This window comes from Topomyia yanbarensis, chromosome 3 (genome assembly GCF_030247195.1).
Source record: "Topomyia yanbarensis strain Yona2022 chromosome 3, ASM3024719v1, whole genome shotgun sequence".
In the NCBI taxonomy this organism is placed as follows: Eukaryota; Metazoa; Arthropoda; class Insecta; order Diptera; family Culicidae; genus Topomyia; species Topomyia yanbarensis.
In genome coordinates, this window is record NC_080672.1 from 63,322,366 (window position 1) to 63,347,894 (window position 25,529).

The 25,529-nt window shown below is 41.5% G+C and overlaps 2 protein-coding genes across 2 annotated transcripts in view; both read right to left on the reverse strand.

The window, feature by feature from the left end:
• The window catches only part of LOC131691058 (mucin-2), a 610,571-nt gene that overhangs the window by 482,529 nt on the left and 102,513 nt on the right, over nucleotides 1–25,529 (reverse strand). The window lies entirely within an intron of this gene.
• Nucleotides 14,873–16,931, reverse strand: LOC131691059 (uncharacterized). The gene is made up of 2 exons (XM_058977219.1): nucleotides 15,579–16,931; nucleotides 14,873–15,517 (listed from the first exon to the last, which is right to left on the reverse strand). The coding sequence occupies exons 1-2, from the start codon at nucleotides 16,895–16,897 to the stop codon at nucleotides 15,202–15,204; spliced, it is 1,635 nt and encodes a 544-aa protein (XP_058833202.1). The 5' UTR covers nucleotides 16,898–16,931; the 3' UTR covers nucleotides 14,873–15,201.

Sequence of the window (25,529 nt, forward strand, 5' to 3'; positions counted from 1 at the left end):
GCGTAATGAACAAAATTAATATTATGGGTGCCAGTATACTTCCTTGCGGAACACCAATGAACAGACCACAAGAGATAGAAAGCCGCGACGGATAACAAAATTTCAAAACTTGTTCTCAGAATAGCTGAAAAATTGAGCTGCATTATCTTACTGGTAGCATTGTCAAATGGTTCAATGTAAGAAAACGCAATTTTCTGAACTTTATTTCGCCATTCGCTGACTACAAACAAACACACCGAAGGTCAAGCAAACTGCCAAAAGTTTTTGCTCTCCCGTACCAACAAAGCAGTTCTTTTTAAGGCACCCTCTCTTCATCGTCAGCCTTTGTAAGCCATCGTCTCAAAGTGTACATTTTGATTAGAAACAGCAAACAGGCTACCACCCGAACGCAAACGAAATGTTTCATTGAACACCGGCGGCGAAGTGGATTTTTCATTTTCATGCAAATTTACCCGACTCTACCGCACAAAGGCGAAAAAACAAAAGTCGTCGTCTATTGGGCACGCAACTATCGATCTCTTTGAATCTTGTATTTTAGGCACGTTACCCGTGAAAGAAAAAAAAATGACCACCTCTTAATGATGACAAGCACGTACCTACTGCAAGCACACAACCGCGTAGGACTATGTACCCAGTTATTGCCGAATCACAGTGCAATGTGATTCAATCCGTAAGTATTCCACGTTGAGAGGACTCCCGATTGATTACCGGCGCACGTGCGCATGTTTTGTCACTGGGTTACGACAGTCGACCCCGACGGGCCGGTTGCATAACAAATGTATGCATCAGAATCAGTGAAACGTCGCGCACGGTGCGCGAAATTCATAAATCACATTCCATACACTGTTGCGATTGGAGAGGGAAAAAAAAAGTCGCGACACGTGATATCTTCCTCCCTTTCCCTGATCAATATTGAGCGGAAGCTACCGTAACAATCAGTTGGCTTACACAAATCGGTGCCGAAACAATCTATAACTCGGAGTCGGAGACAGGACCGTTTTTAATTGGATGAATCCCTGCTGGGACTTTATTAAACGTGGTCGTCCGCGAAAGAAGGGTCTACCGGCCGGTGGACGCAATGAGCCTGCCGTAATTAGGATTCCAATAGCTTTCCAGTTGGTTGGAAATAATTTGTCGGGTTTGTTTACTAGCTTGGAAAGAAAATTAAATTATGTATTATGATCAAACTGATGAATTGCGGGATATCTTATGGTGGGGTACCGGTTCAGGATTGTTAAGATATTGCCGTTTCTTTTTAAATACCCCTTCCGAAATGAATTCGATTTTGGGCTCTGTAGCTTCCGTTTTGAATTCGCTTGGTATAACTCGAAAACAAATGGATTTGGAGAAAAATAATATAAGCTAATTGGAGCGAACGAAAATAAAAATCGGATATGCTTCATAAGACCCCTTTAACTATATAAGAATGGAATTTTGGCCTTCTTCGATGTTAGCACAGAGAACAGACGTCCATCTTCAGCATTTAACTTGTGTAAAATCTCTAACGGTTTCGAAGGTAGTTTGGATATCTAAACCAGGTGCGCTACTGTCGTCATGTTTTTTTGTGGCTGAGTGCGACAGAATTGACAGCGGTTATTCCTCTACCCAGTCAAACTAGTCCGGAACCGATTCGGACTTCCAGCATGAATTCCAGCTCAAATGCGTCAACCGATAGAGTCGGAATCGGTTGTTTTCTTTGAGCTAGATTCCATGCAGAATCCATCCAGGATTTCGAATCGGTTCCGGAATCGATTTGACGGATAGTTGGGATAGGTTGGTGGGGCGGCGCTAGTGTTTTTAGTATATTAATTCAAATGTTTACACACGTTTTTTAAATATTTTTGTTCGATCATGGATGTCTGTTCTCTGTGATGTTAGTATCTTGGGTTGCCAACCCTCTGGCACAGAGAACAGACGTCTATCTTCAGCATTCAACTTGTGTAAAATCTCTAACGGTTTCGAAGGTACCCAGTTAAACTCATTCCGGAACCGGTTCGGATTTCTGAATGGAGTCATTATGGATTCCAAATCAATTGCAACAACCGATTCCGACTCAAAATCGGTTGTTACATTTGATTTGGAATGCATACTGACTCCATTCAGGATGCCAAATCAAATTCCGAATGGTTTAACCGGGTAGTTGGGACATCCAAACCACCCGGTCAAACCATTAGGAATTTGATTCGGAATCCTGAATGGAGTCATTATGGATTCCAAATCAAATGCAACAACCGATTCTGAGTCGTGAGCATTCCCAGTTAAACTCATTCCGGAACCGGTTCGGATTTCTGAATGGAGTCATTATGGATTCCAAATCAAATGCAACAACCGATTCCGACTCAGAATCGGTTGTTGCATTTGATTTGGAATCCATAATTACTCCATTCAGGATTCCGAATCAAATTCCGAATGGTTTGACCGGGTTTGATTTGGAATCCATAATGACTCCATTCAGAAATCCGAACCCGTTCCGGAATGCGTTTAACTGCCCTCTAGGAACAGTTGGTTTCAAAATCGTCCAATGAAGGACGTTCGTTGGACCAATTTGGACATCGTCCAAAAAACCGTTCAACGAACATCCATCGTTGGACCCGTTTCGAACGATTTTGAAACAATTCCCACTGAGACGTCCAAAAAATTGTTTCAAAATCGTTCAACACGGGTCCAACGATGGACGTTTGTTGAACGGTTATTTGGACGTTGTCCAAATCGGTCCAACGAACGTCCTTCATTGGACGATTTTGAAACCAACCGTTTTTAGAGGGTTTTTTGGACGTCTCAGTGGGTGTCGTCATGTTTTTTGTGGCTGAGTTCGACAGAACCCACTGAGACGTCCAAAAAATTGTTTCAAAATCGTTCAACACGGGTCCAACGATGGACGTTTGTTGAACGGTTATTTGGACGTTGTCCAAATTGGTCCAACGAACGTCCTTCATTGGACGATTTTGAAACCAACCGTTCTTAGAGGGAACCCACTGAGACGTCCAAAAAATTGTTTCAAAATCGTTCAACACGGGTCCAACGATGGACGTTCGTTGAACGGTTATTTGGACGTTGTCAAAATTGGTCCAACTAACGTCCTTCATTGGACGATTTTGAAACCAACCGTTCTTAGAGGGAAGTGACAGCGGTTATTCCTCTACCCAGTCAAACTAGTCCGGAACCGGTTCGGACTTCCAGCATGAATTCCAGCTCAAATGCATCAAACGATAGAGTCGGAATCGGTTGTTTTCTTTGAGCAAGATTCCATACTGAATCCATTCAGGATTTCGAACCGGTTCGGGAATGGATTTGACGGATAGTTGGGATAGGTTGGTGTGGCGGCGCTAGTGTTTATCGTATATTACTTCAAATGCTTACACACGTTTTTTAAATATTTTTGTTAGATTATGGATGTCTGTTCTCTGTGCCTCTGCCCAGTAAAGTTCAGCCGGAAATGAACTGGAATTCTGGCTGGTTCCAGTTCGTATTCCGGCTCCAGTGACACAACCGATTCTAGTTAGAATCGGTTGCGTCCCTGGAGCCGGAATGCGAACTGGAACCAGCCAGAATTCCGACTCATTTCCGGTAGAGCTTAACTGGGTGGTTTTTGGAGGCGCTCTCCGGGTCTTACGCAGAGATGCCAGATTTGAAGATTTGTCTTCATTTTGAAGACATTTGAAATGTTGTGGAGACGTGTTTTTCATTTTGAAGACAAATTTATTCGAATGCCTGATTGATTTCTGGCAGAATTCTTACTCAAATTCAATAATCAATTCAGAATCCTGGCCGTTGAAAACAAATGAAGACATTTTTTATAAAGTGTGAAGACATTTGAAAAAGATACCTGGTATCCCTGGTCTTACGTTAATTTCTCCGGGTCCGGTGAGACGAAGAATAATTTGTTTTTAAGACCCTCAAAGAAAGATTCTTCCATCAAACATCCTTTATTTATTCATTTCGTTTGGCGTTTTGTTGAATATAGAGTTAGTTTTTCTTAAAACTGTAATGGGAAATGTGCAGTCTAATATACCAATTGATCTGCTCCTACATCATTTTCCTATAATTTGTGGGGGAAAGCAACCCAGTAAAGTTCAGCCGGAAATGAACTGGAATTCTGGCTGGTTCCAGTTCGTATTCCGGCTCCAGTGACACAACCGATTCTAGTTAGAATCGGTTGTGTCACTGGAGCCGGAATGTGAGCTGGAACCAGCCGGAATTCCGGTTCATTTCCGGTTGAGCTTAACTGGGAATGCTCGTTCGACTTATTCTCCACAGCAAGAGTGGCTGCTGCTTTTGACTTCCTTGGGATTAGCAAGGGGTGCGCAACTTTACAAGACAAATCCGTTCATAAATGTGGGCAATTTACAACTAAATGTGGACGACGCAAGAACACCTACCCAGTCACCAAATTTTCTGGCAGAGACCGCTCTGCTAGATTTTTGTCAGTCTTGGTTTTGCAGCCCTGTCAGACTTCTGCGCGCATCCTGTCGGGTTAGTTGAGCTAGGGCAAACTCGGTTTCGCTCGCGTTTTCTGGCAAATTTTGACAGGAACGGAGCAAAACCGTGGCATTTCCTACTTGGTAGAATTTAGCACGAATCGAGCAAAACATCTGACAAAGATGTGGCAGGAAGCGTACAGAGATGTTGGCCGTACATTCCTGGCTGGATTCTGATTAAAAGTGAGCAGCATCGGTTGGGTTAACCCAGGTAACTGACGTCCCTATCTCTACAAACAATAGGCTACATCGATTTTCCACCGATCGATGGGGGTCAGTTTGACAACGTCAAAATCGGTTGGAATGTCATTAACAAACAGCTGTTGCAGTAAACAATGGAAAACAATGCACACTTTCTTTGATTTGATACAAACAAAAGTACTCCTCGTTCGTATTTAGAACAAATTTCGTAACAATCAATGCTCTTATATTGACTACGATAATGTGACGTCATGTCACCCTCTTGGGTTAACCGCTTCTGTCAGAAACGGTTGTTGCATTTGAGCGAATTCGTTGCCAGAATTGTCGCAAAATGCTCGCAGAAATTGCCAGCATCAATTTCGCTTTGCTCAACTTTTGCTAACTTTCTGCTTGCCACGGTGACTGAGTCGTGTCGGGTTACCCTCTAAGAACAGTTGGTTTCAGAATCGTCCAAAGAAGGACGTTCGTTGGACCAATTTGGACAACGTCCAAATAACCGTTCAACGAACGTCCATCGTTAGACCCGTGTTGAACGATTTTGAAAAATAAGTGACATTTTTGGTCACATACACACAGACGCACATACATTGACACACGCCCAGACATTCGCCGAACTCGACGAACTGAATTGAATGGTATATGTCACTTAGAAAAACTCTAGAAAGTGAACTGCGGAGACTCCATTTTAGATCGATTGGATTCGCGTTTTGCTGTCAAAAAACGAATCCAATCGAACATTGCCTATCCTTATAACATTGGACGTGTTGCCATACAATGCCGGGGCATACGTTGCCAAAAATGCTGTTTTTCTCTCCGCAGTTCTCTTACTAGAGTTTTTCTAATGTCACTCGGCCCTCCAGGCCTCCATTAAAAAGTCGGTTTTCAGAGCAAATGCAATACCTTTCTATTGAGAAAGGCAAAAACGTAATAAGTTAGTTTGGCAATTTTAATATGTTGCAAAACAACAATATTAGGCTGTGCACTAGACGGGCCCATATTATTGGCTCGAATCAAAACTCGTCGAAATGTCAATTGACGATAGGTTCATCCGGAGTGTTCATTTGTGTTTACATTTTACTAGCGTTGCCAATTTTATTTTGTGTCCAGCACCCAATGTGGCTACGCCACATCGCTTTTGCGCGTGCTGTCCGACTTCGCTACCGCTCAGTCGGACTTAAACTAAGGATAGCCCCTATGTTTGAGTAAGCCGGGCAAACGAGTGGGTCACAGGTTCGCTTGCTTCTGACGGCATGTCGGTGGCCACCTCTCCCGGCGGATCCTCAGCGGCTTTGCGCCGCTTCGGTTCCTAGGCCTCGGTTATGCGGCTAAGCCGCATCGAAATGGTACCCCTTGAACATTCTAACTTGAATCGGTTGTGTCACAACAGCCGGAATACGATTTAGAACCAGCCAGCATTCCGGCTGAGTTAAACTGGGATGTTTAGTAAAATTTAATCTGAAAATAATTCTTTTTGGCAACGCTCCAGCACTCCGTAGATTTCACCACCTGGGCGCCAGGTTGACGATATGAAATGAACTTTGTTTACTTTCGACAAGTTTTGATTCGAGTCAACAACATCCAGCCGCACTAGACTGCCCAGAAAAATAATGAATTTTTGAGAACGCAATCGGCCCACACCTGATTCGATTCCTAGTCCCACCAAGAGTACTTGCATCAAATTTGAAGCAAATCGGACAAGTCTAGCTAATGGACGTGCCTGAAGTTTGTATGGGATTTTTCGACAATTTACTTGGAGAAAACCTACTAACTCGCATTTTTGTCCCTAGGTGGCACTGCATGTATCGTATTATCACTATAAGTGAAAATAAGAAAGATTATTTAATTGTCTACAACTTTGTCGAAGACTGCTAATGAATCCGGCTTTGCTAAAAGAAGTTATTAAACTTTTAACGAAGTGATGTCTGAGTCAGTTTTGCATGGGGCCTAGCAGGTTGTGCATCAGTACTCGAGTCCCGCGAACTATATATTTTTGTGAAATAATGGTTAGATTTTGCCGAATAGTATGTTTACAAGAATTATAATAAATAATACGAGTTATGTTTTGGTTAGAAAATTTTAGTTCCACCTGTGACCGCATAGAGGGCGCCAATACTAACTTTTCATAGAAGAGAGATAGAGTATCAAAATGTTCAGAAGAAATACTGCAAAATGCCTGTTCTATAACTTTGTAGAAGACACCAAATTTCTATCTCTCTCCGTTGAAAAGTTAGTGTTGGCGCCCTCTATGCGGTAACAGGTGGAACTAAAATTTTCTAATCAAAGCATGACTCGTACTATTTACTATAATTCTTCTGAACATATCATAGAGCTAAATCTTATGATTATTTCACAAAAATGTTTAGTTCGCGCGAATCGAGTACTGATACACAATCATGCACTGCTACACGCAGAAAAAAGATTTGTAGGTTCAATAAAATTATGCATTAAATTCAATAAATTAAATTATTGGTCGGGAGACAATAAAATTATTTATTGAATTCAATAAAATTTATTTATTGTTTCAATAAAACAAAATTATCGTTCCGGTTTTCAATAATTATTTTATTGAAATTAAAAGAAAATTATTGATACTAAAAATGTATTTATTGAAAGCAAAAATTTGTTGTTGTTCTAATAAAAATATATTTTCAAATCAATAAGTTTGTTTGTTAAAGTGATAAACAATTAATGATTGGATTCAATAACACATATTTTTGGTTTAAATATGCTAATTTTTTCTGCGTGTAGGCCCCATGCAAAACTGACTCAAACATCACTTCACTAAAAGTTTAATAACTTCTTTTAACAAAACCGAATTCACTAGCAGTCTTCGGCAAAGTTGTAGACAATTAAATTATCTTTCTTAATTTTACTTACAGTGATAATACGATACATACAATGCTACCTAGCGGCAAAAATGCGAGTTAGTGGGTTTTCTCCATGTAAATTGTCGAAAAATCCCATACAAACTTCAGGCGCGTTGTTCCGGTAGCTAGACTTGTCCGATTTGCTTCAAATTTGGTGCAAGTACTCCTGGTGGGACTAGGAATCTAATCAGGGGTGGGCCGATAGGGGTCATTTTTTTCCTGTCAGTCTACTGTGCACGCTGACAAAGTCGACATAAATTTGACTTTGACTGTGAGCCGTGTTTACCAACACTGCCATTTAGCTGTGAAGCAATGTTGGTAAACACGGCTCACAGTAAAAGTCAATTAATGTCGACTTGCTAGTCGACTTCGTCAGCGTGAACAGCCTAATACACAAAAGTTTCAAAAGAACTACAAAGCTCCCACTTTTTCCAATAGCATTACAGCCTAGGGGCAGATCACTCTAGAAATGTATAACATTTGCATCAAATTATAAAAAATGCAATTAAATTCAATTGTTGCATCAACTTTGCACTCCCTCACAGAAAAGTTTATTTGACAAACGTCCTACGCTGATTCACTTTGTTCGACGTTTTGTTGAACGTAGGGCAAATTTTTTGTAGGGTTTTGACGTCATACACGCAACGCAAACTACATTATGAATTTCTATTTTGATGGAAAGAAATACATTTAATTTAGCTGATTTTTAAAAATACATCACAAGTGATCTGCCCCTAGACACAGAGAACAGACATCCATGATCGAACAAAAATATTTAAAAAACATGTGTAAATATTTGAATTAATATACGATAAACACTAGCGCCACCACACCAACCTATCCCAACTATCCATCAAATCCATTCCGGAACCGATTCGAAATCCTGAATGGATTCAGTATGGAATCTTGCTCAAAGAAAACAACCGATTCCGACTCTATCGATTGATGCATTTGAGCTGGAATTCATGCTGGAAGTCCGAACCGGTTCCGGACTACTTTGACTGGGTAGAGGAATAACCGCTGTCAATTCAGTCGAACTCAGCCACAAAAAACATGACGACAGTAGCGCTGGTTTGGATATCCCAACTAGCTTCGAAACCGTTAGAGATTTTACACAAGTTGAATGCTGTGTCTGTTCTCTGTGCCCTAGATTACAGCCAATTAGAAACAGTCGGATTTGATATAACTATTTCAAGTAACTTACTAGAATATTATAGTTACTATCTTAGTTTTTAGCTTGGCTTAAAACTACGTGTGCGTGTAGAATTATTAATGCATTCACAACAGCTCATCACCGGCTAAAACGCCCCACCCATTGTTGTGGGGCATACTCACCGATTGCTATACACGCTCATTCATAAAAACTCAAATTTGAGTGGCCAGCCACTCAATTTCATAAAAAGTGCACGTAGTCAAAAATGAGTTTGCCTCGTTTACTCAGTTTTGAGTTTGGGATGCTAATGTCAAATTTGAGTAGATTTTACGCAAAAAGCAAATACGGAAAATAATGATTCCGTATTTTTTATATAACAACAAAGAATCTCACCGGCACTTCACATATCATTTACCTGAACCTCCAGGCGTTAGCAATGCCTGGAAATATAATCCTTAAAGGTTTCTCTGGACGTATTCCATGTCTATCAGCGCCTCATAGTAATGGCAGAAACTACAAAAATACGAATGGATGTTTGATTTGAATATCAACAAACCTCAGAGAAACTTACCTTTTTGTGAATGATCCAAGTCGGCTCTACAACTACAGGATTTGCGGCTTGATCTTTCATAAAACTTTTAGTCAACGACAAAGTTCGTTCATTTTCTTTTGAAGTTAACTATTTTTTTCATTCGAAATATTGAAAATTGAATGGTTACTCACCAGTTGAGTTCAATCTACTCAAATAAAAACTCATTTTTTGACACATTGCTTCTATTTTTGAAATTGAGTGCTCTGAACTCAAATTTTGAGTGGTGTTGTATGAGCGTGTAATACCATCCTCTTGTCGTGGAGCATATTAGACAATCCATGAGACGTTTTTGATCAGCTGACTATTTCTTGTTTACTTATTCTGACGTTACTCCGATGGGTGCGACGTCCGACAATATCGTTGATTCGATCCAACATCAAACGAATCGGACTAACAAAGTTGTTTGTCGGACGAGTTTTTCTGTTCGCAGGAGTAGACTTGTTGACAGAACCCACCGCTGAATTGTCAAACAAACGTCTAATGGATTGCCTAATTATACTTTAACCGGGAGCATTTTACCCAACAAATTAGAGTAGTTGGTGCGGAGATCATAGTGTCGAATGGTGTAATATAGCTATTTTTGCTTAAGGGGTGGGGGGGGGGGGCGTATAAGACCTATTTACCCTACTGAGATTTGGAGTTCCGGCCTGGGCTGTTGCGTTAGCCCAGAGCGGAATCGGACGAAGCTGACGAACACGATATCGTCGGAGGTGGTATGCGTCTTTGCCAGGATAATCCCCATCTGCATCACTCTAGTTGAGGATGTGGAACGCTACCAGGAAACTTGTCAGAGCGCACTCATTGACTAAGTGGCAGCAAGATCAGAAAGAAAGAGGATGGACATTCCGACTTACGCCAAAATGTCTCGGCGTGTTCGAACATGGATGCTTCTGGAAGTACCAGCATCGGTTTAGACATGCTTCGTTACCTCTTTACCCGTAGTATGAAAATTTCTCGTCACGGTATTTGAAGTATACCCCACACCGGGTTTCTTTTAAAAAACACAGGGTCCGAAATCACGTTACCCGAAATGCAAACTAGTCTTTGATCTCCACGAGGTTTGTTTCAATTCGGTCCACCAACAGATAATTCCGCCTGAAGTGTACACGTGCCCTTTAAAATGAGTAAGATACTACCAGTCTTGAGCATGATTTCATTAGAATTTTTAACCGAAACCCGGAATTATGGCATCCAAAATTTCCTTCTATCGAAGTGCAAATAGTGGAGTTCCTGAATACAAAATATTTACGTGTCCAGTCGGTTAGAAATTGCGACACCGAGTTTCACGGGTTTGTTTTGGGTAGAACAATCCAAATACTTCTGCCACTATGTAACCGCCGTCGCACTTAACACTACGGACTGAACTGAAGCGAGAGCGACTCGAGGTCCGATGACTTTTGAAGGATTCCCTGCGGGTCCGAAGAATACCATCCACCAATTCGACCTACTAGACTGAGGCGCTAATTTGCTTCGCTGATCTCCCGTTTGCCCGAAAGTTGCAAGTTTTGCTCTTCTCTCCCGGTCACCATCTACGCCTTCTCTCCCTGTCCTTGATACAACTGCTTCTACACTGATTTTGGAAATTAGCCCCCCTCTGAATATCTTGACAAAGCATAAGTCTCCGATAAAAAAACAAATTTGTATTCCGTATTCCTAGTTTTAAGATAGTTGTAATTTTTACTCTTTGTTAAAACTATTGTCCCCCATATTGTAAATAGAATTGTATCCCTAGTTTTAAAACATCTGTGAAATTTCTCATAAATATTTGTTCCCCCTTTTGCGTACCAAACTATATTGTTAGTTTTAAGATAACTGTAAAATATTTTGCAAAAAACTATTACTATTGAATTCCTTGTTTTGAAATTTTTCATAAAAAAAATCTTTTGCCCCCGCTCTTGTATATAGAATATTATTTCTAGTCTTAAGATAGTAAAAGATGTAAAATTTTTCTCTTCCATAAAAAAAATTGCAACATTGTAACTTCCTAGTTTTAAGATATCCGCATTTGTTTTTTTAACGGGCTGATAGGACTGCAGCTTATAGCTTGAGGGATCTCGGTCCGTCCCGCGAGACAAAATTTGCAAAATCGGAAGGATTAGCGACTGTCCGCCAATTAAACACCGGTCCTCGGGAGGAGGACTAAATTTTGCACCTGTTTGTCTCGAAGTGTGTAACGTCAAGTTCTCTATTTTGTCTGGTCCAATGTATCCTGCTCCTAACAACGCGTGCTAAGTCGTCAGTGATGCAATTAAAACTTCGCATTGATTCCGCTTCTATTTTCTTCCTGATCTCCTCATGGGTCCCCTAGGTCAGAAGCGGATCAATCGACTGTTAAGTAAATTAGAGATCGCAGTCAGCCGTGATGTCCGCGAATTTCATACATACATACAAACTATTTGGCGCAAGTTCAGAGCATGTAACGTCGTGTCATCTAGTCTGTCATCCTATAGAAAATCATCCAACCACCGCCTTGGGGTCAACGTCATATTGGCAAATTTCGCATTGAATCCGCTTCTGTCTCTTCCTAATCTCCTTTTTGTCTCCTAGGTCCGAAGCAGATCAATCGACTATTAATTGAAACGGTAAACATACTAGCAGTATTAGTCCTTACTCGCGAATACTTTTCCTTCAACTGTGCTGTTTCTTCTCTTTCTTATAACTCGATTATCCCTGTTCTAGTCAATATACATATTCATTACATTATGATCCAGGCAAACTCTTAATGTTTCTATTATTATTATCCTGAGTAGCTATCCTGCCAATAAAGGCGTAAGAAATATTTATCCACTATTAACCATAAAGTTAACTCGAACCGAATGTCCGCCTGGTTCGACTCGAATAGACCACACCGACCCGAAAGGGTTGCTTATCATTTCTGAGAGCCGGTGTGCTTGGTCGAGTTTAGTAATCATTAGAACAAGTCCTGAATAGTTAACTATCTCTTAAGTGCCAGTCCTGCACTCCTTTCCTGAACTAGCCTCATACTCACGATCTAAAGAGTCGACAACTAGTGGGATCCACATGTCCCCCACCCAAGCGAATTGATCAACTTGCAAGTAGGAGCACATATCTACCAACCAGCCTAGAAGACTTCCGAATCAATGAGAATGGACCATGCCAGTCGAAGGCCACAGGCCCAGCGCCATCTCGTACAGTGTCATTGTCATTTCTCAAAATGAGAACCTATAAAGCCTAACTGTTCGTATGTGCTAGTCCGTATAGGTTTTGGTTTGCTGAAACGAAACAAGAAAAGCAAAAGAATTGTGATTAGTATCGTAGCTATAATAAATAAACACACGATTTCTCCACTGTTGTCGGTTTCCCTGTTCGCAATCCTCCCTCCTGTTCCTGATCTGTTTGGGCCACTGGCTTTCCGTTTCCTTGGCCGTCCCGCTCTCCCGCACCGATCCGCACACATCGTAGTAGGAGAAACAAATGAAAAGACAAAACAAAATGAAAATAAATGGACGTCTGCTATCTGTGCCTAAATTGATGTTGCTTCTCCGTTTTGCACGACCCAGGGGGGACTTTTGCCTTGATCCCAATGCTCTGTCACCGATGTTACGTGATATTTGTTATGGAATATTCTTTGCTTGGAGGCCATTCATAAACAATGTTGTTCGTTTTTATCCCTGATCCGCTGATACGTCTAAAATTCATTTTTAGTTTTTATCTCATTACGTGACGCTCTTCCCCTATTGTCAATATTCGATATCATTTATGAATGGTCCCCTGGTGATATATTTAGAGGAGACAATCCAATGAAAAATAGGATTGACAGGATTTTAGTGCGCTCTTGGCGCCTTGTGTCACATCTTCATGTTTGTTATACATACTAAGAATACCAAAGCATGTGATGCGATGACCGGAAGATTAGAGAAGCAACTCCTCCCCTTCCCCCCAACAACGTACAGCAATGTATGCAGCAAAAAGAAAAGCGCACGACGGGAACCGCATTAATAATGGAAATGCGCAAAACAATGAGCACTACGGCGAGCCAACTAACACCTCCGACGACGAAACGACTGCGGACAGCGATAGCAGTTCTGGTGAACTTTGGGGCGTCTCAACACCAACCACGACGCTAACAAAAAACAGCAAGTATGCTTGGAAATGAGATACTGGACGAATTGGAAGTGGAACTACCCTTGCTAAATATCTTTACACTCCCACTTTGCGCCCCTTGGAAGAGAACTCGAATTCCCGTGGACAAAAGCCTTCTCCAAGCAGTCCGAGAAGCATCCAGCAACGAAGCCATCCAGCAAACTTTTCTGATACTGATACTGATTTCATCGCTCTATATTTACGGACGGTTCTAGGAAAGGAAACAAGAGCAGGCACAGTGTAATCTGCGATGAATTTGTTTCGAGGCGACGAATCAACGACATGAGTAGTATCTACGCAACTTTTTTAACTTTTACAGCATTTTTTTTTTGTATATAGAATCTTATTTCTAGTCTTAAGATAGCTGTAAAATTTTTCTCTTCCATAAAAAAAATATTGCGACATGGTAACTTCCTAGTTTTAAGATATCCGCATCTGTACCTATCAAATAAACGAAATGAATAAAAAATCCAAATGCTTCTTCTGAGTCCTTAGTCAAAACGCTCTATTATTTGACACAGTAAAAAAAATTGAATCTTCTCTTCGACGCGAAATTTTGGAATGAGTTAGGATTTGAAATAATCCGCGAGAATCTTCCATAAAGCAGTTAATAACACGGTAGCACTACACGAAACAACTCAATGAAATCGACGGCAGCATGCTTCAAATAACACCTGTTCAGATGACCCACTGTCGGCCGAAACCGACCACCACTTTCCCTCGAAGACAAATGATCCATGTTAATCACTGGAACATCGCTGTGAACAAAACTGATTTATGCCACACCATTATGAAACAGCCACAAATCATAAACTGATGAAACCGTAGCACGGAATGAGCCGGTTAGCCAAAAGCAAACAACGGTGCTGTCATGTGGGTAGGCCAGGTTTGAGACGGTTGCTTATGCTAATCATCATTCCGTAGTCATGCAACTGTTTCCCACAAACGCTTAGGCTGAGGTAGCTTTGCCTGACTTCTCATTCGTGTTTCCATCATACCGAAAAATAAATCCGAGATGAGAATCGCGGTGACAAGAGTCACACAAATTGTTCACCATGAGAATTCCTAGACAAAATTACAACCGAGATTGATAAGGGAGAGGGGACGAAGATGCAATGAAACAAAATAGCATTAGTAAGTCATTTGCTCCAGTTGCACCTCGTGATGGGAAACATTTCACTCGTTCAATTGCCCATTACATCGCAGATGCCCCAAATCCATGCTTCGGCGAACCGTACTTTGATTAGCGATCGTTCATTCAATTACGCCGCTAGTGATCCATCGGGGGTGTTGCGAAGTGATTCGTGGTGTGAACAGATTGAGATTGGAATTAAATTAGGCTTAAGTACAGGGTAGATGTAAACTAGGGTAGAAATTATCAAACCACGAAATCGATTCGATTCGGTTGGATTGGGATCGGTTGCGTGTTTTGTTCGATAAGAAAAAAAAAATGCTTCCATTGAATAATGACGTACTTATTTATAGCATTAGTGCAGTTTAATCAGGTCGGAGGCGAAGTTCGAATTCTTCTCTCCTAATATGCTGGTACTGTGCAATCCGTACTCGCTACATTCTAGCGGTATGAAATGTAATTTTATCTAATATACACCAATAAATTGATCTTATTTGGGGCAACTATAAACACCAAGCGCATTTACAAAGTTTTGGCCAATAAATTCCTTTCTGATAAATATAAAAATTCCAATTTCGACTTAGTTCAAAACATTATTTCAATTCAGAAAGCTCGTGAGGTTTTTTTACTTTAAGATTAAATGAGGTGGTATTACTTAGCGAAAATAAATGACATCAAAGTGTTGAACGGATTCGGGCGTTTAGTTCAGCAACTCTCCTGTCTCTGTACATCTCCCACGCAATGGCTAACGCTCTCAGTGGATACTGATTATCATACTTCTGCAGAAATTCTTCCAGAGCGCGTAGATTTTTTTCTCCTTTTATTTCACTGATAGCTTCAAGCTCGCTCCTCAACACTACGTTCTCCTGCATTGCACTCACTTGTGGATAATCCATGATGCAACCAAGACATTGGCAAAAGATTCTGTATTTATCCTGCAGCATCGTTTGTCGCTCCTTCTTTGGCATTCTATTGGTATTATATTCGAAGCTAGAAAGAGGTAACATCATTCTGAGTTCCAAAATATGGATTTGTGTATACAAGTACTTACAGATAGCATTGAACCATTCGCTCGCCAGCTTTGATTGGGCGTTTCACCAAAAGCGCCCTTTGTCGCCCGAGCTGACATTGTTCCACATTCGGCACACAAGAATGATTAACCATTCTTATACACGGGTAGAAGCACGTCGCACCAACAATACGCTCATCGTAAATACGTGGAACATGCGTAAACAATCGATACAGGATCTCCATCAACAAACTTTTATTCTTGTATGAAATGCGTTGATTTTGGAAGGAATCGTTCTCTTCCACAAGAATGTGATAGACCAGAATACTGAAAAATTGCTGAATTATAATGTCGTTTGGTTGGGCTTCCTTCAACATCGACTCCTCTGTGGCTAAGACGTGAAAAGCTAAATGGCTCACTTCTACTTCCACCGGATTCCGATAGCGATCCAAGTTCTCTTTGTATTGCAGACTAAAATCTTCTGCATCGTCCAACAGTTTACCGGCAGCCATCCAAAACAGGCGCAATAACAGCTGAAACATTTCCTTCAGTCCGGTCCCTTTAAAGAGAACCTTCATATCTTGCACGGTCTCACACTCAAACCGATGATACTGGTTAAAGGCATTCGTACGGCACTGTTCCGAACAGTACATAACGTCACAGCAGATTTGGCAAGGAATCAGATCAAAGCCGTTGGCAATGCCACAGTGGCTACATTTGCAGTAGATCGATTTAGGAAAGATAGACAGTACAGCTGCTCTTTCGGCCAGAACCACGGTTCCCACCTGCAGATCAGTCTTAGCAATATATCCTCCGCCACCGCCTGGGTTATATACAAACTGTAAATCAGATTCGACTCCACAGAAATCAACTTCCAGCAAAGGGGACTGCTTCCTCTCAGTCGAACAGTCCTGTAGCAATGTGAGACTCCTTTCTTCTCGCTGCAACAGCTTGTCCATCTTATTTCTTGGATAGTTATTCGCCTTTGCTAGCTGGATATTGTTAAAACACTTACGGTACTGTTTTTGGGTGAAATATACCGCTGACCTGTTAGCGTATCCCAATCCTAGATCTTCCGACCCTTCAGGAGCATAGCAAATACTTTCATTGTATAGCCGCAAAGCTGCATCCAGTTCTGCCGGTTGTTTCTTGTAGCACTTGTTCGCCTTCTCGCGCAGTTCTCTGGCCCGGTTTATATCCTTTATCGGTAGCGTTTTCGGAAATGGCCAAAAATTTCGTTCGAAGCATCGATGTACTTCATTCAACGACTCGGGCTTAGCTCCGATTCGTGACAACACCCAACTTGCGGCCAATTCAAGTGCCGGACAGTCCGACTGTTGGGTCACTTTCGGAAGGAACATATTAAGCAATAAAACGAATGTGAACTTGCTTTGAAGACTCTCAAAATACTTATACCAACTTCAATGCAACGTACAAATTCAAAATACAAAGCCCCAGTAAAGTTCATCCGTAATTCTGGCTAGTTCTGCTATAGTACCTATTCCGGCTCCACTCCGGTCAAACAATTCGGAATCCTGAATGGGATCAGAATGAATTTCAGCTCAAATGCAACAACCGATTCCGAAACCGGTTGAGTCGGAATCGGTTGTTGCATTTGAGTTGGAAACCATACTGCCCAGTTAAGCATAGCCGGAAATGAACCGGAATTCCGGCTAGTTTCAGATCGCATTCCGGCTCCAGTGACACAACCGATTCTAGTTAGAATCGGTTGTGTCAATGTAGCCGGAGTACGAACTGAAACCAGCCGGAATTCCAGTTCATTTCCGGATTAACTTTACTGGGTGACTCCATTCAGAAATCCGAACCGGTTCCGGAATGACCCACTGAGACGTCCAAAAAATTGTTTCAAAACCGTTCAACACGGGTCCAACGATGGACGTTCGTTGAACGGTTATTTGGACGTCGTCCAAATTAGTCCAACGAACTTCCTTCATTAGACTACCCTCTAAGAACGGTTGGTTTCAAAATCGTCCAATAAAGGACGTTCGTTGGACCAATTTGGACAACGTCCAAATAACCGTTCAACAAACGTCCATCGTTGGACCCGTGTTGAACGATTTTGAAACAATTTTTTGAACGTCTCAATGGGTATTTTGAAACCAACCATTCTTAGAGGGGAGTTTAAATGGGACCCACTGAGAAACCCAAAAATACCCTCTAAGAACGGTTGGTTTCAAAATCGCCCAATGAAGGACCACAGAGAACAGACATCCATGATCGAACAAAAATATTTAAAAAACGTGTGTAAACATTTGAATTAATATACTAAAAACACTAGCGCCGCCACACCAACCTATTCCAACTATCCGTCAAATCGATTCCGGAACCGGTTCGAAATCCTGGATGGATTCTGCATGGAATCTAGCTCAAAGAAAACAAGCGATTCCGACTCTATCGGTTGACGCATTTGAGCTGGAATTCATGCTGGAAGTCCGAATCGGTTCCGGACTAGTTTGACTGGGTAGAGGAATAACCGCTGTCAATTCTGTCACACTCAGCCACAAAAAAAAATGACGACAGTAGCGCACCTGGTTTAGATATCCAAACTACCTTCGAAACCGTTAGAGATTTTACACAAGTTGAATGCTGAAGATGGACGTCTGTTATCTGTGGAAAGACGTTCGTTGGACCAATTTGGACAAAGTCCAAATAACCGTTCAACAAACGTCCATCGTTGGACCCGTGTTGAACGATTCTGAAATTTTTTGGATGTCTCGGTGGGAGCCGATTGAGTTGGAATCGGTTGTGTTCTTTAAGCCAGATTTCGAACCGGTTCCGGCATGGATTTGACCACCCCACAGAGAACAGACGTCCATCTTCAGCATTCAACTTGTGTAAAATCTCTAACGGTTTCGAAGGTAGTTTGGATATTCAAACCAGGTGCGCTACTGTCGTCATGTTTTTTGTGGCTGAGTGCGACAGAATTGACAGCGGTTATTCCTCTACCCAGTCAAACTAGTACGGAACCGATTCGGACTTCCAGCATGAATTCCAGCTCAAATGCGTCAACCGATAGAGTCGGAATCGCTTGTTTTCTTTGAGCTAGATTCCATGCTGAATCCATCCAGGATTTCGAACCGGTTCCGGAATCGATTTGACGGATAGTTGGGATAGGTCGGTGTGTCGGCGCTAGTGTTTTTCGTATATTAATTCAAATGTTTACACACGTTTTTTAAATATTTTTGTTCGATCATGGATGTCTGTTCTCTGTGACCACCCGGTCAGCGTGGCAAACAGAAAGTTAGAAAAATTGAGCAAAGTGAAATTGATGCTGGCAGAGTTTCTGCGAGCATTTTGCGCGATTTGTGCGAGAATTCTGGCAACGAATTCGCTCAAATGCAACAACCGTTTCTGACAGAAGCGGTTAAACCAACCGATGCTGCTCACTTTTATCCAGAATCCAGTCAGAAATGTACGGCCAAGATCTCTGCACGCTTCCTGCCACATCTTTGTCAGAGTTTTTGCTCGATTCGTGCTAAATTCTACCAGGTAGGAATTGCCAGGATCTTTGCACAGTTTATGTCCGAGCTATACCAGGGTTTAGCTCGGTTCCTGTCAAAATTTGCCAGAAAACGCGAGCGAAACCGAGTTCGCTCTAGCTCAACTAACCCGATACGCGCAGAAATCTGACAGGGCTACCAAACCAAAACTTACAGAAATCTAGCAGAGCGGTCTCTGCCAGAAAATTTGCTCACTGGGGCAGCGTTTCTCACTCCTACCCAGTTAAACTCATTCCGGAACCGGTTCGGATTTCTGAATGGATCCCTCTAAGAATGGTTGATTTCAAAATCGTCCAATGAAGGACGTTCGTTGAGCCAATTTGTACAACGTCTAAATAACCGTTCAACAAACGTCCATCGTTGGACCCGTGTTGAACGATTTTGAAACAATTTTTTGGACGTCTCAGTGGGGAGTCATTATGGATTCCAAATCAAATGCAACAACCGATTCCGACTCAGAATCGGTGGTTGCATTTGATTTGGAATCCATACCGACTCCATTCAGGATTCCGAATCAAATTCCGAATGGTTTGACCGGGTATCAGCATGCGTTGAAAAAACTACAGTTTGACGAATAATTAATATCAATGACTTCATCACTAATTGTGTTTTTGGCTCATGAGCTGTGAAAACTGCTAAGGAGTGAAAACAGGTTACTTGATTATAATTGCAGCATACAGTTTAAAAGCCTGTTCAGCTCAATTCAGATTTTTAATCTTCATTTTTATTACGCACAAAAGCAAAAATAGGAACCATGGTATAGCTCGTGGCGAAACCTTCTTTCTCGATAGACCTCGCAGGTGTTAGCATTCAATGGTTAGCGTATACGGCTATTACAGTAATAACACAGAGAACAGACATCCATGATCGAACAAAAATATTTAAAAAACGTGTGTAAACATTTGAATTAATATACTAAAAACACTAGCGCCGCCACACCAACCTATCCCAACTATCCGTCAAATCGATTCCGGAACCGGTTCGAAATCCTGGATGGATTCTGCATGGATTCTAGCTCAAATAAAACAAGCGATTCCGACTCTATCGGTTGACGCATTTGAGCTGGAATTCATGCTGGAAGTCCGAATCGGTTCCGGACTAGTTTGACTGGGTAGAGGAATAACCGCAGTCAATTCTGTCGCACTCAGCCACAAAAAAAACATGACGACAGTAGCGCACCTGGTTTAGATATCCAAACTACCTTCGAAACCGTTAGAGATTTTACACAAGTTGAATGCTGAAGATGGACGTCTGTTATCTGTGGTAATAAATAATACACCTGCACATCCTTCCACTATGCATTTGAACTTTTGGATTTTTCACTCCAGCAGAAATATTTTTTCACCACATTTGAGATATGTTAAACGTACAAAACAAATCTTGAAGAACTGTTAGCAAAGTTTTAAATTAAATTCGGTCTATAAGCGGCGACGGGACAAGAATCGCAAACCGCAGTGAACAGGACGAGCCAAAACCAGAAGTGAAACCCTAACGGCCAATTTCATCATTTGAATAAAAACCAATTTTCGACTATGCAAAAACTGGTTTTCAGCGAAAACCGGTTTTCACAGAGAACAGACATCCATGATCGAACAAAAATATTTAAAAAACGTGTGTAAACATTTGAATTAATATACGATAAACACTAGCGCCGCCACACTAACCTATCCCAACTATGCGTCATATCCATTCAGTATGGAATCTTGCTTAAAGAAAACAACCGATTCCGACACTATCGGTTGATGCATTTGAGCTGGAATTCAATCTGGAAGTCCGAACCGGCTCTGGACTAGTTTGACCGGGTAGAGGAATAACCGCTGTCAATTCTGTCGAACTCAGCCACAAAAAAAACATGACGACAGTAGCGCACCTGGTTTGGATATCCCAACTACCTTCGAAACCGTTAGAGATTTTACACAAGTTGAATGCTGAAGATGGACGTCTGTTCTCTGTGCCGTTTTCATCAAGTGAAGAAATTAACCGTAACAGTCAAAATTTACTTGGATTGCTTTGATTGTTTTACTCACTCCCAGAAACGTGCATAACAAGGGTTGGTTTCCATCCCTACTTTGAAAACAGGCTCCTTGGAGTGAAATATGTTATTTGAAACACTGGATTTGATGGATAGTTGGTATAAGTTGGATGTGGCGGCGCTAGTGTTTTAAAGTATATTCACAGAGAACAGACATCCATGATCGAACAAATATGTTAACAAAATTTGTGTAAACTTTTAAATGAATATACGATAAAGCAATAGTGCCGCCACACCAACTTATCCCAACTATCTGTCAAATCCATTCCGGAACCGGTTCGAAATTCTGAATGGATTCAGTATGGAATCTGGCTCAAAGGAAACAATCCATTCTGACTCAATCGGTTAAGGCATTTGAGCTAGAATCCATACTGAATCCACTAAGAGGTCCGAACCGGTTCCAGAAAGGTTTGACTAGGTAGAGGTATAACCGCTATCAATGCAGTCAAACTCAGTAACTAAAAAATATAACGACAGTAGCGCACCTGGTTTGGATATCCCATCTATCTTCGACGTCTGTTCTCTGTGGTATATGCATTCAAAAGTTTACACACATTTTATTAACATATTTGTTCGATCTTGGATGTATCTGTTGATGTATGTTGTACCGCACATCAGCAGCAGGCTTTGAAGCATATTACGGCACATTTTCGGTGAACAATCTTTCAAACTCTTTAAAACAAAATAATGTTCCTCGTAAAGGCGAACTCATACGCCGAGTCAGGCATACAGACGAAAAACGTTTCGTTTGGTCTCGTTCAGATTTACGTAAGGCCCGTAAAAGTCCAACATAAAACAGCCCAACGTTGCAAGAGTGGAATTCTAACCATTCTCTAATCATGTCGTATAACTGAAACAGAGTGTAGCATCGAGCTTTCTTGGAATCTGGCAGCCTTTGGTCTAAAGTTGAAAATGAGATACTAACAAGCATATGTTTATGATTTCTCGTTTTTGATATGGTTAGCGTGAGCGGATGCGGATGTGTGTGCGCTCTACTATCCTCGAATAATATAGTGGCTACCAAGGAAGGAAACAAGATTTTCCTCGCCAAAATACACCATCTTGTTCCAATTTCAATTCACTTTTCGCCGGAATCGGCTCTCGTATTGGGAGGACTACGGAGTGCGACAGTGGGAGTGATTTTGAATTCTTCGCTCCAGCTGAGACGCTTCTTGTTTTCAGTCGGGCCCCATGATTTGGATGTCAGAGCTTGTCAGAATTGAGACCGTGCAAGGGGTGGTGGAATTGCAAAATAAGCATTATTTACGCCACCATAAGTAGAAGTGTTCCATTTGCAGTATTTTTGGTGAAGTTTACTGTCCTTTACGACGAGGTTTGGAGTGGGATTTCAGTTTGGAAATTTGAAGCACTTATTTGACTGTGAAAATATTTTAAGGGAAAACAATTATTTACAGAGCTCAGTTTGAAAAGTAGATATTACAGCCATCACAAGCGTGCTGGGTTATGTTTGCATTATAGGTCTGGCTCAGTAAAGCCAGTTGGGACTCCGGCTGACTTCGGCAACAATTACAATGTAAAATCAATTTTTTCAGGGTCGTTATATATTTCAAATCATCTCGCACCTGTCTCAAGTATGTTAAGTGAGGCATTCAACTCATAAAGTTGTTCAACATTATGAATATCCTTAAGCGAGACCATTTGCATTTTACTCATGCCACAGAGAACAGACGTCCATCTTCAGCATTCAACTTGTGTAAAATCTCTAACGGTTTCGAAGGTAGTTTGGATATCTAAACCAGGTGCGCTACTGTCGTCATGTTTCTTGTGGCTGAGTTCGACAGAATTGACAGCGGTTATTCCTCTACCCAGTCAAACTAGTCCGGAACCGATTCGGACTTCCAGCATGAATTCCAGCTCAAATGTGTCAACCGATAGAGTCGGAATCGGTTGTTTTCTTTGAGCTAGATTTCATGCTGAATCCATCCAGGATTTCGAACCGGTTCCGGAATCGATTTGACGGATAGTTGGGATAGGTTGGTGCGGCGGCGCTAGTGTTTTTCGTATATTAATTCAAATGTTTACACACGTTTTTTAAATATTTTTGTTCGATCATGGATGTCTGTTCTCTGTGCTCATGCTATTACAAAGGTATAACATCCTTTGTTCAATTATTTTCTGCAAGCTCCCCGATGAGGAGAGGATTTTTCGCGATATCACAGAGAACAGAGATCCATGATCGAACAAATAAAATAATAAAACGTGTGTAAACATTTAAGCTAATTTACGATAAAACACTAGCGTCGTCACACCAACTTATCCCATCTATCCATATAAGAACGGTTGGTTTCAAAACCGGGTGCGCTACTGTCGTCATGTTTTTTTGTGGCTGAGTTCGACTGAATTGACAGCGGTTGTTACTCTACCCCGGTCAAACCATTCGGAATTTGATTCGGAATCGTGAATGGAGTCAGTATGGATTCCAAATCAAATGCAACAACCGATTCTGAGTCGGAATCGGTCGTTGCATTTGATTTGGAATCCATGATGACTCCATTCAGAAATCCGAACCGGTTCCGGAATGAGTTTAACTGGGACCCATTCAAACTACTCCAGAACCGATTTGGACTTCCAGTATGAATTCCAGCTCAAATGCATCAACCGATAGAGCCGGAATCGGTTGTTTTCTTTGAACCAGATTCCATATTGAATCCATTTAGGATTTCGAACCGGTTCCGGAATGGATTTGACGGATAGTTGGGATAAGTTGATGTGGCGGCGCTGGTGTTTATCGTATATTAATTCAAATGTTTACACACGTTTTTTTTAAATATTTTGTTCGATCATGGATGTCTGTTCTCTGTGCAGAAAACTCCGTTTTCGTTAATAAAAAGAGCAACACTGCTCGGAAGATTTCGGCAGGGTGAAAATAGGCGAAAAGAAGAATGCCGAAGGAAAAATAAGAAGCCGATTGTCACGTCTTGTCTCAGGGAACTTGCTCAAAGAAAACAACCGTTTCCAACTCAATCGGTTGATGCATTTGAGCTGGAATTCATTCTGAATCTACCCACCCACTGAGACGTCCAAAAAATTGTTTCAAAATCGTTCAACACGGGTCCAACGATGGACGTTTGTTGAACGATTATTTGGATGTTGTCCAAATTGGTCCAACGAACGTCCTTCATTGGACGATTTTGAAACCAACCGTTCTTAGAAGGTACCCGGTCAAACCATTCGGAATCCTGAATGAAGTCAGTATGGATTCCAAATCAAATGCAACAACCGATTCCGACTCAGAATCGGTTCCCCGTGAGCAAATTTTCTGGCAGAGACCGCCCTCTAAGAACGGTTGGTTTCAAAATCGTCCAATGAAGGACGTTCGTTGGACCAATTTGGACAACATCCAAATAATCGTTCAACAAACGTCCATCGTTGGACCCGTGTTGAACGATTTTGAAACAATTTTTTGGACGTCTCAGTGGGCGCTCTGCTAGATTTTTGTAAGTCTTGGTTTGGCAGGCCTGTCAGATTTCTGCGCGTAACCTGTCGGGTTAGTTGAGCTAGGGCGAATTCGGTTTCGCTCGCATTTTCTGGCAAATTTTGACAGGAACCGAGCTAAACTCTGGCATAACTCGGACATAAACTGTGCAAAGATCCTGGCATTTCCTTCCTGGTAGAATTTAGCACGAATCGGGCAAAAAATCTGACAAAGATGTTACAGGAAGCGTGCACAGATCTTGGCCGTACATTTCTGGCTGGATTCTGGATAAAAGTTAGCAGCATCGGTTGGTTTAACCGCTTCTGTCAGAAACGGTTGTTGCATTTCAGCGAATTCGTTGCCAGAATTCTTGCACAAATCGCGTAAAATGCTCGCAGAAACTCTGCCAGCATCAATTTCGCTTTGCTCTACTTTTGCTAACTTTCTGCTTGCCAAGCTGACCGGGTTGTTGCATTTGATTTGAAATCCATACTGACTCCATTCAGGATTCCGAATCAAATTCCGAATCTTTTGACCGGGCAGTAGCGTACCTGGTTTAGATATTCCAACTACCTTCGAAAACGTTAGGGATTTTTACACAAGTTGAATGCTGAAGATGGACGTCTGTTCTCTGTGGAGAATACCTCAAGCAACTCAAAAGTCCTTATTGCACGGAAGACCTCGACTGAGTCGAATCTCTCGTTTTGTTTTTGACAGCATTAATAAGTGTGAAAGCAACACCAAACTCAAAAGTACCTAAATATAAGTTAAAAGAACTTGCTTTTTGCGTTGCTTATATTCCGTGTAGAATCAAATCCAATATAGTCTACAAAAACGCAAACAGTTGCCCACCGAGAAGCCATTACTCGAACTGCAACGTATTTCCAAACTGCATTTAGTTTCTCAAAACGAACAGTCAGCCCCATAAACGAAGAGGGAAATACAGGGTATAAAATCGTAATTGGGTAGTTTTACGTGCAAACTGGACCATGAGCGCCAATAGT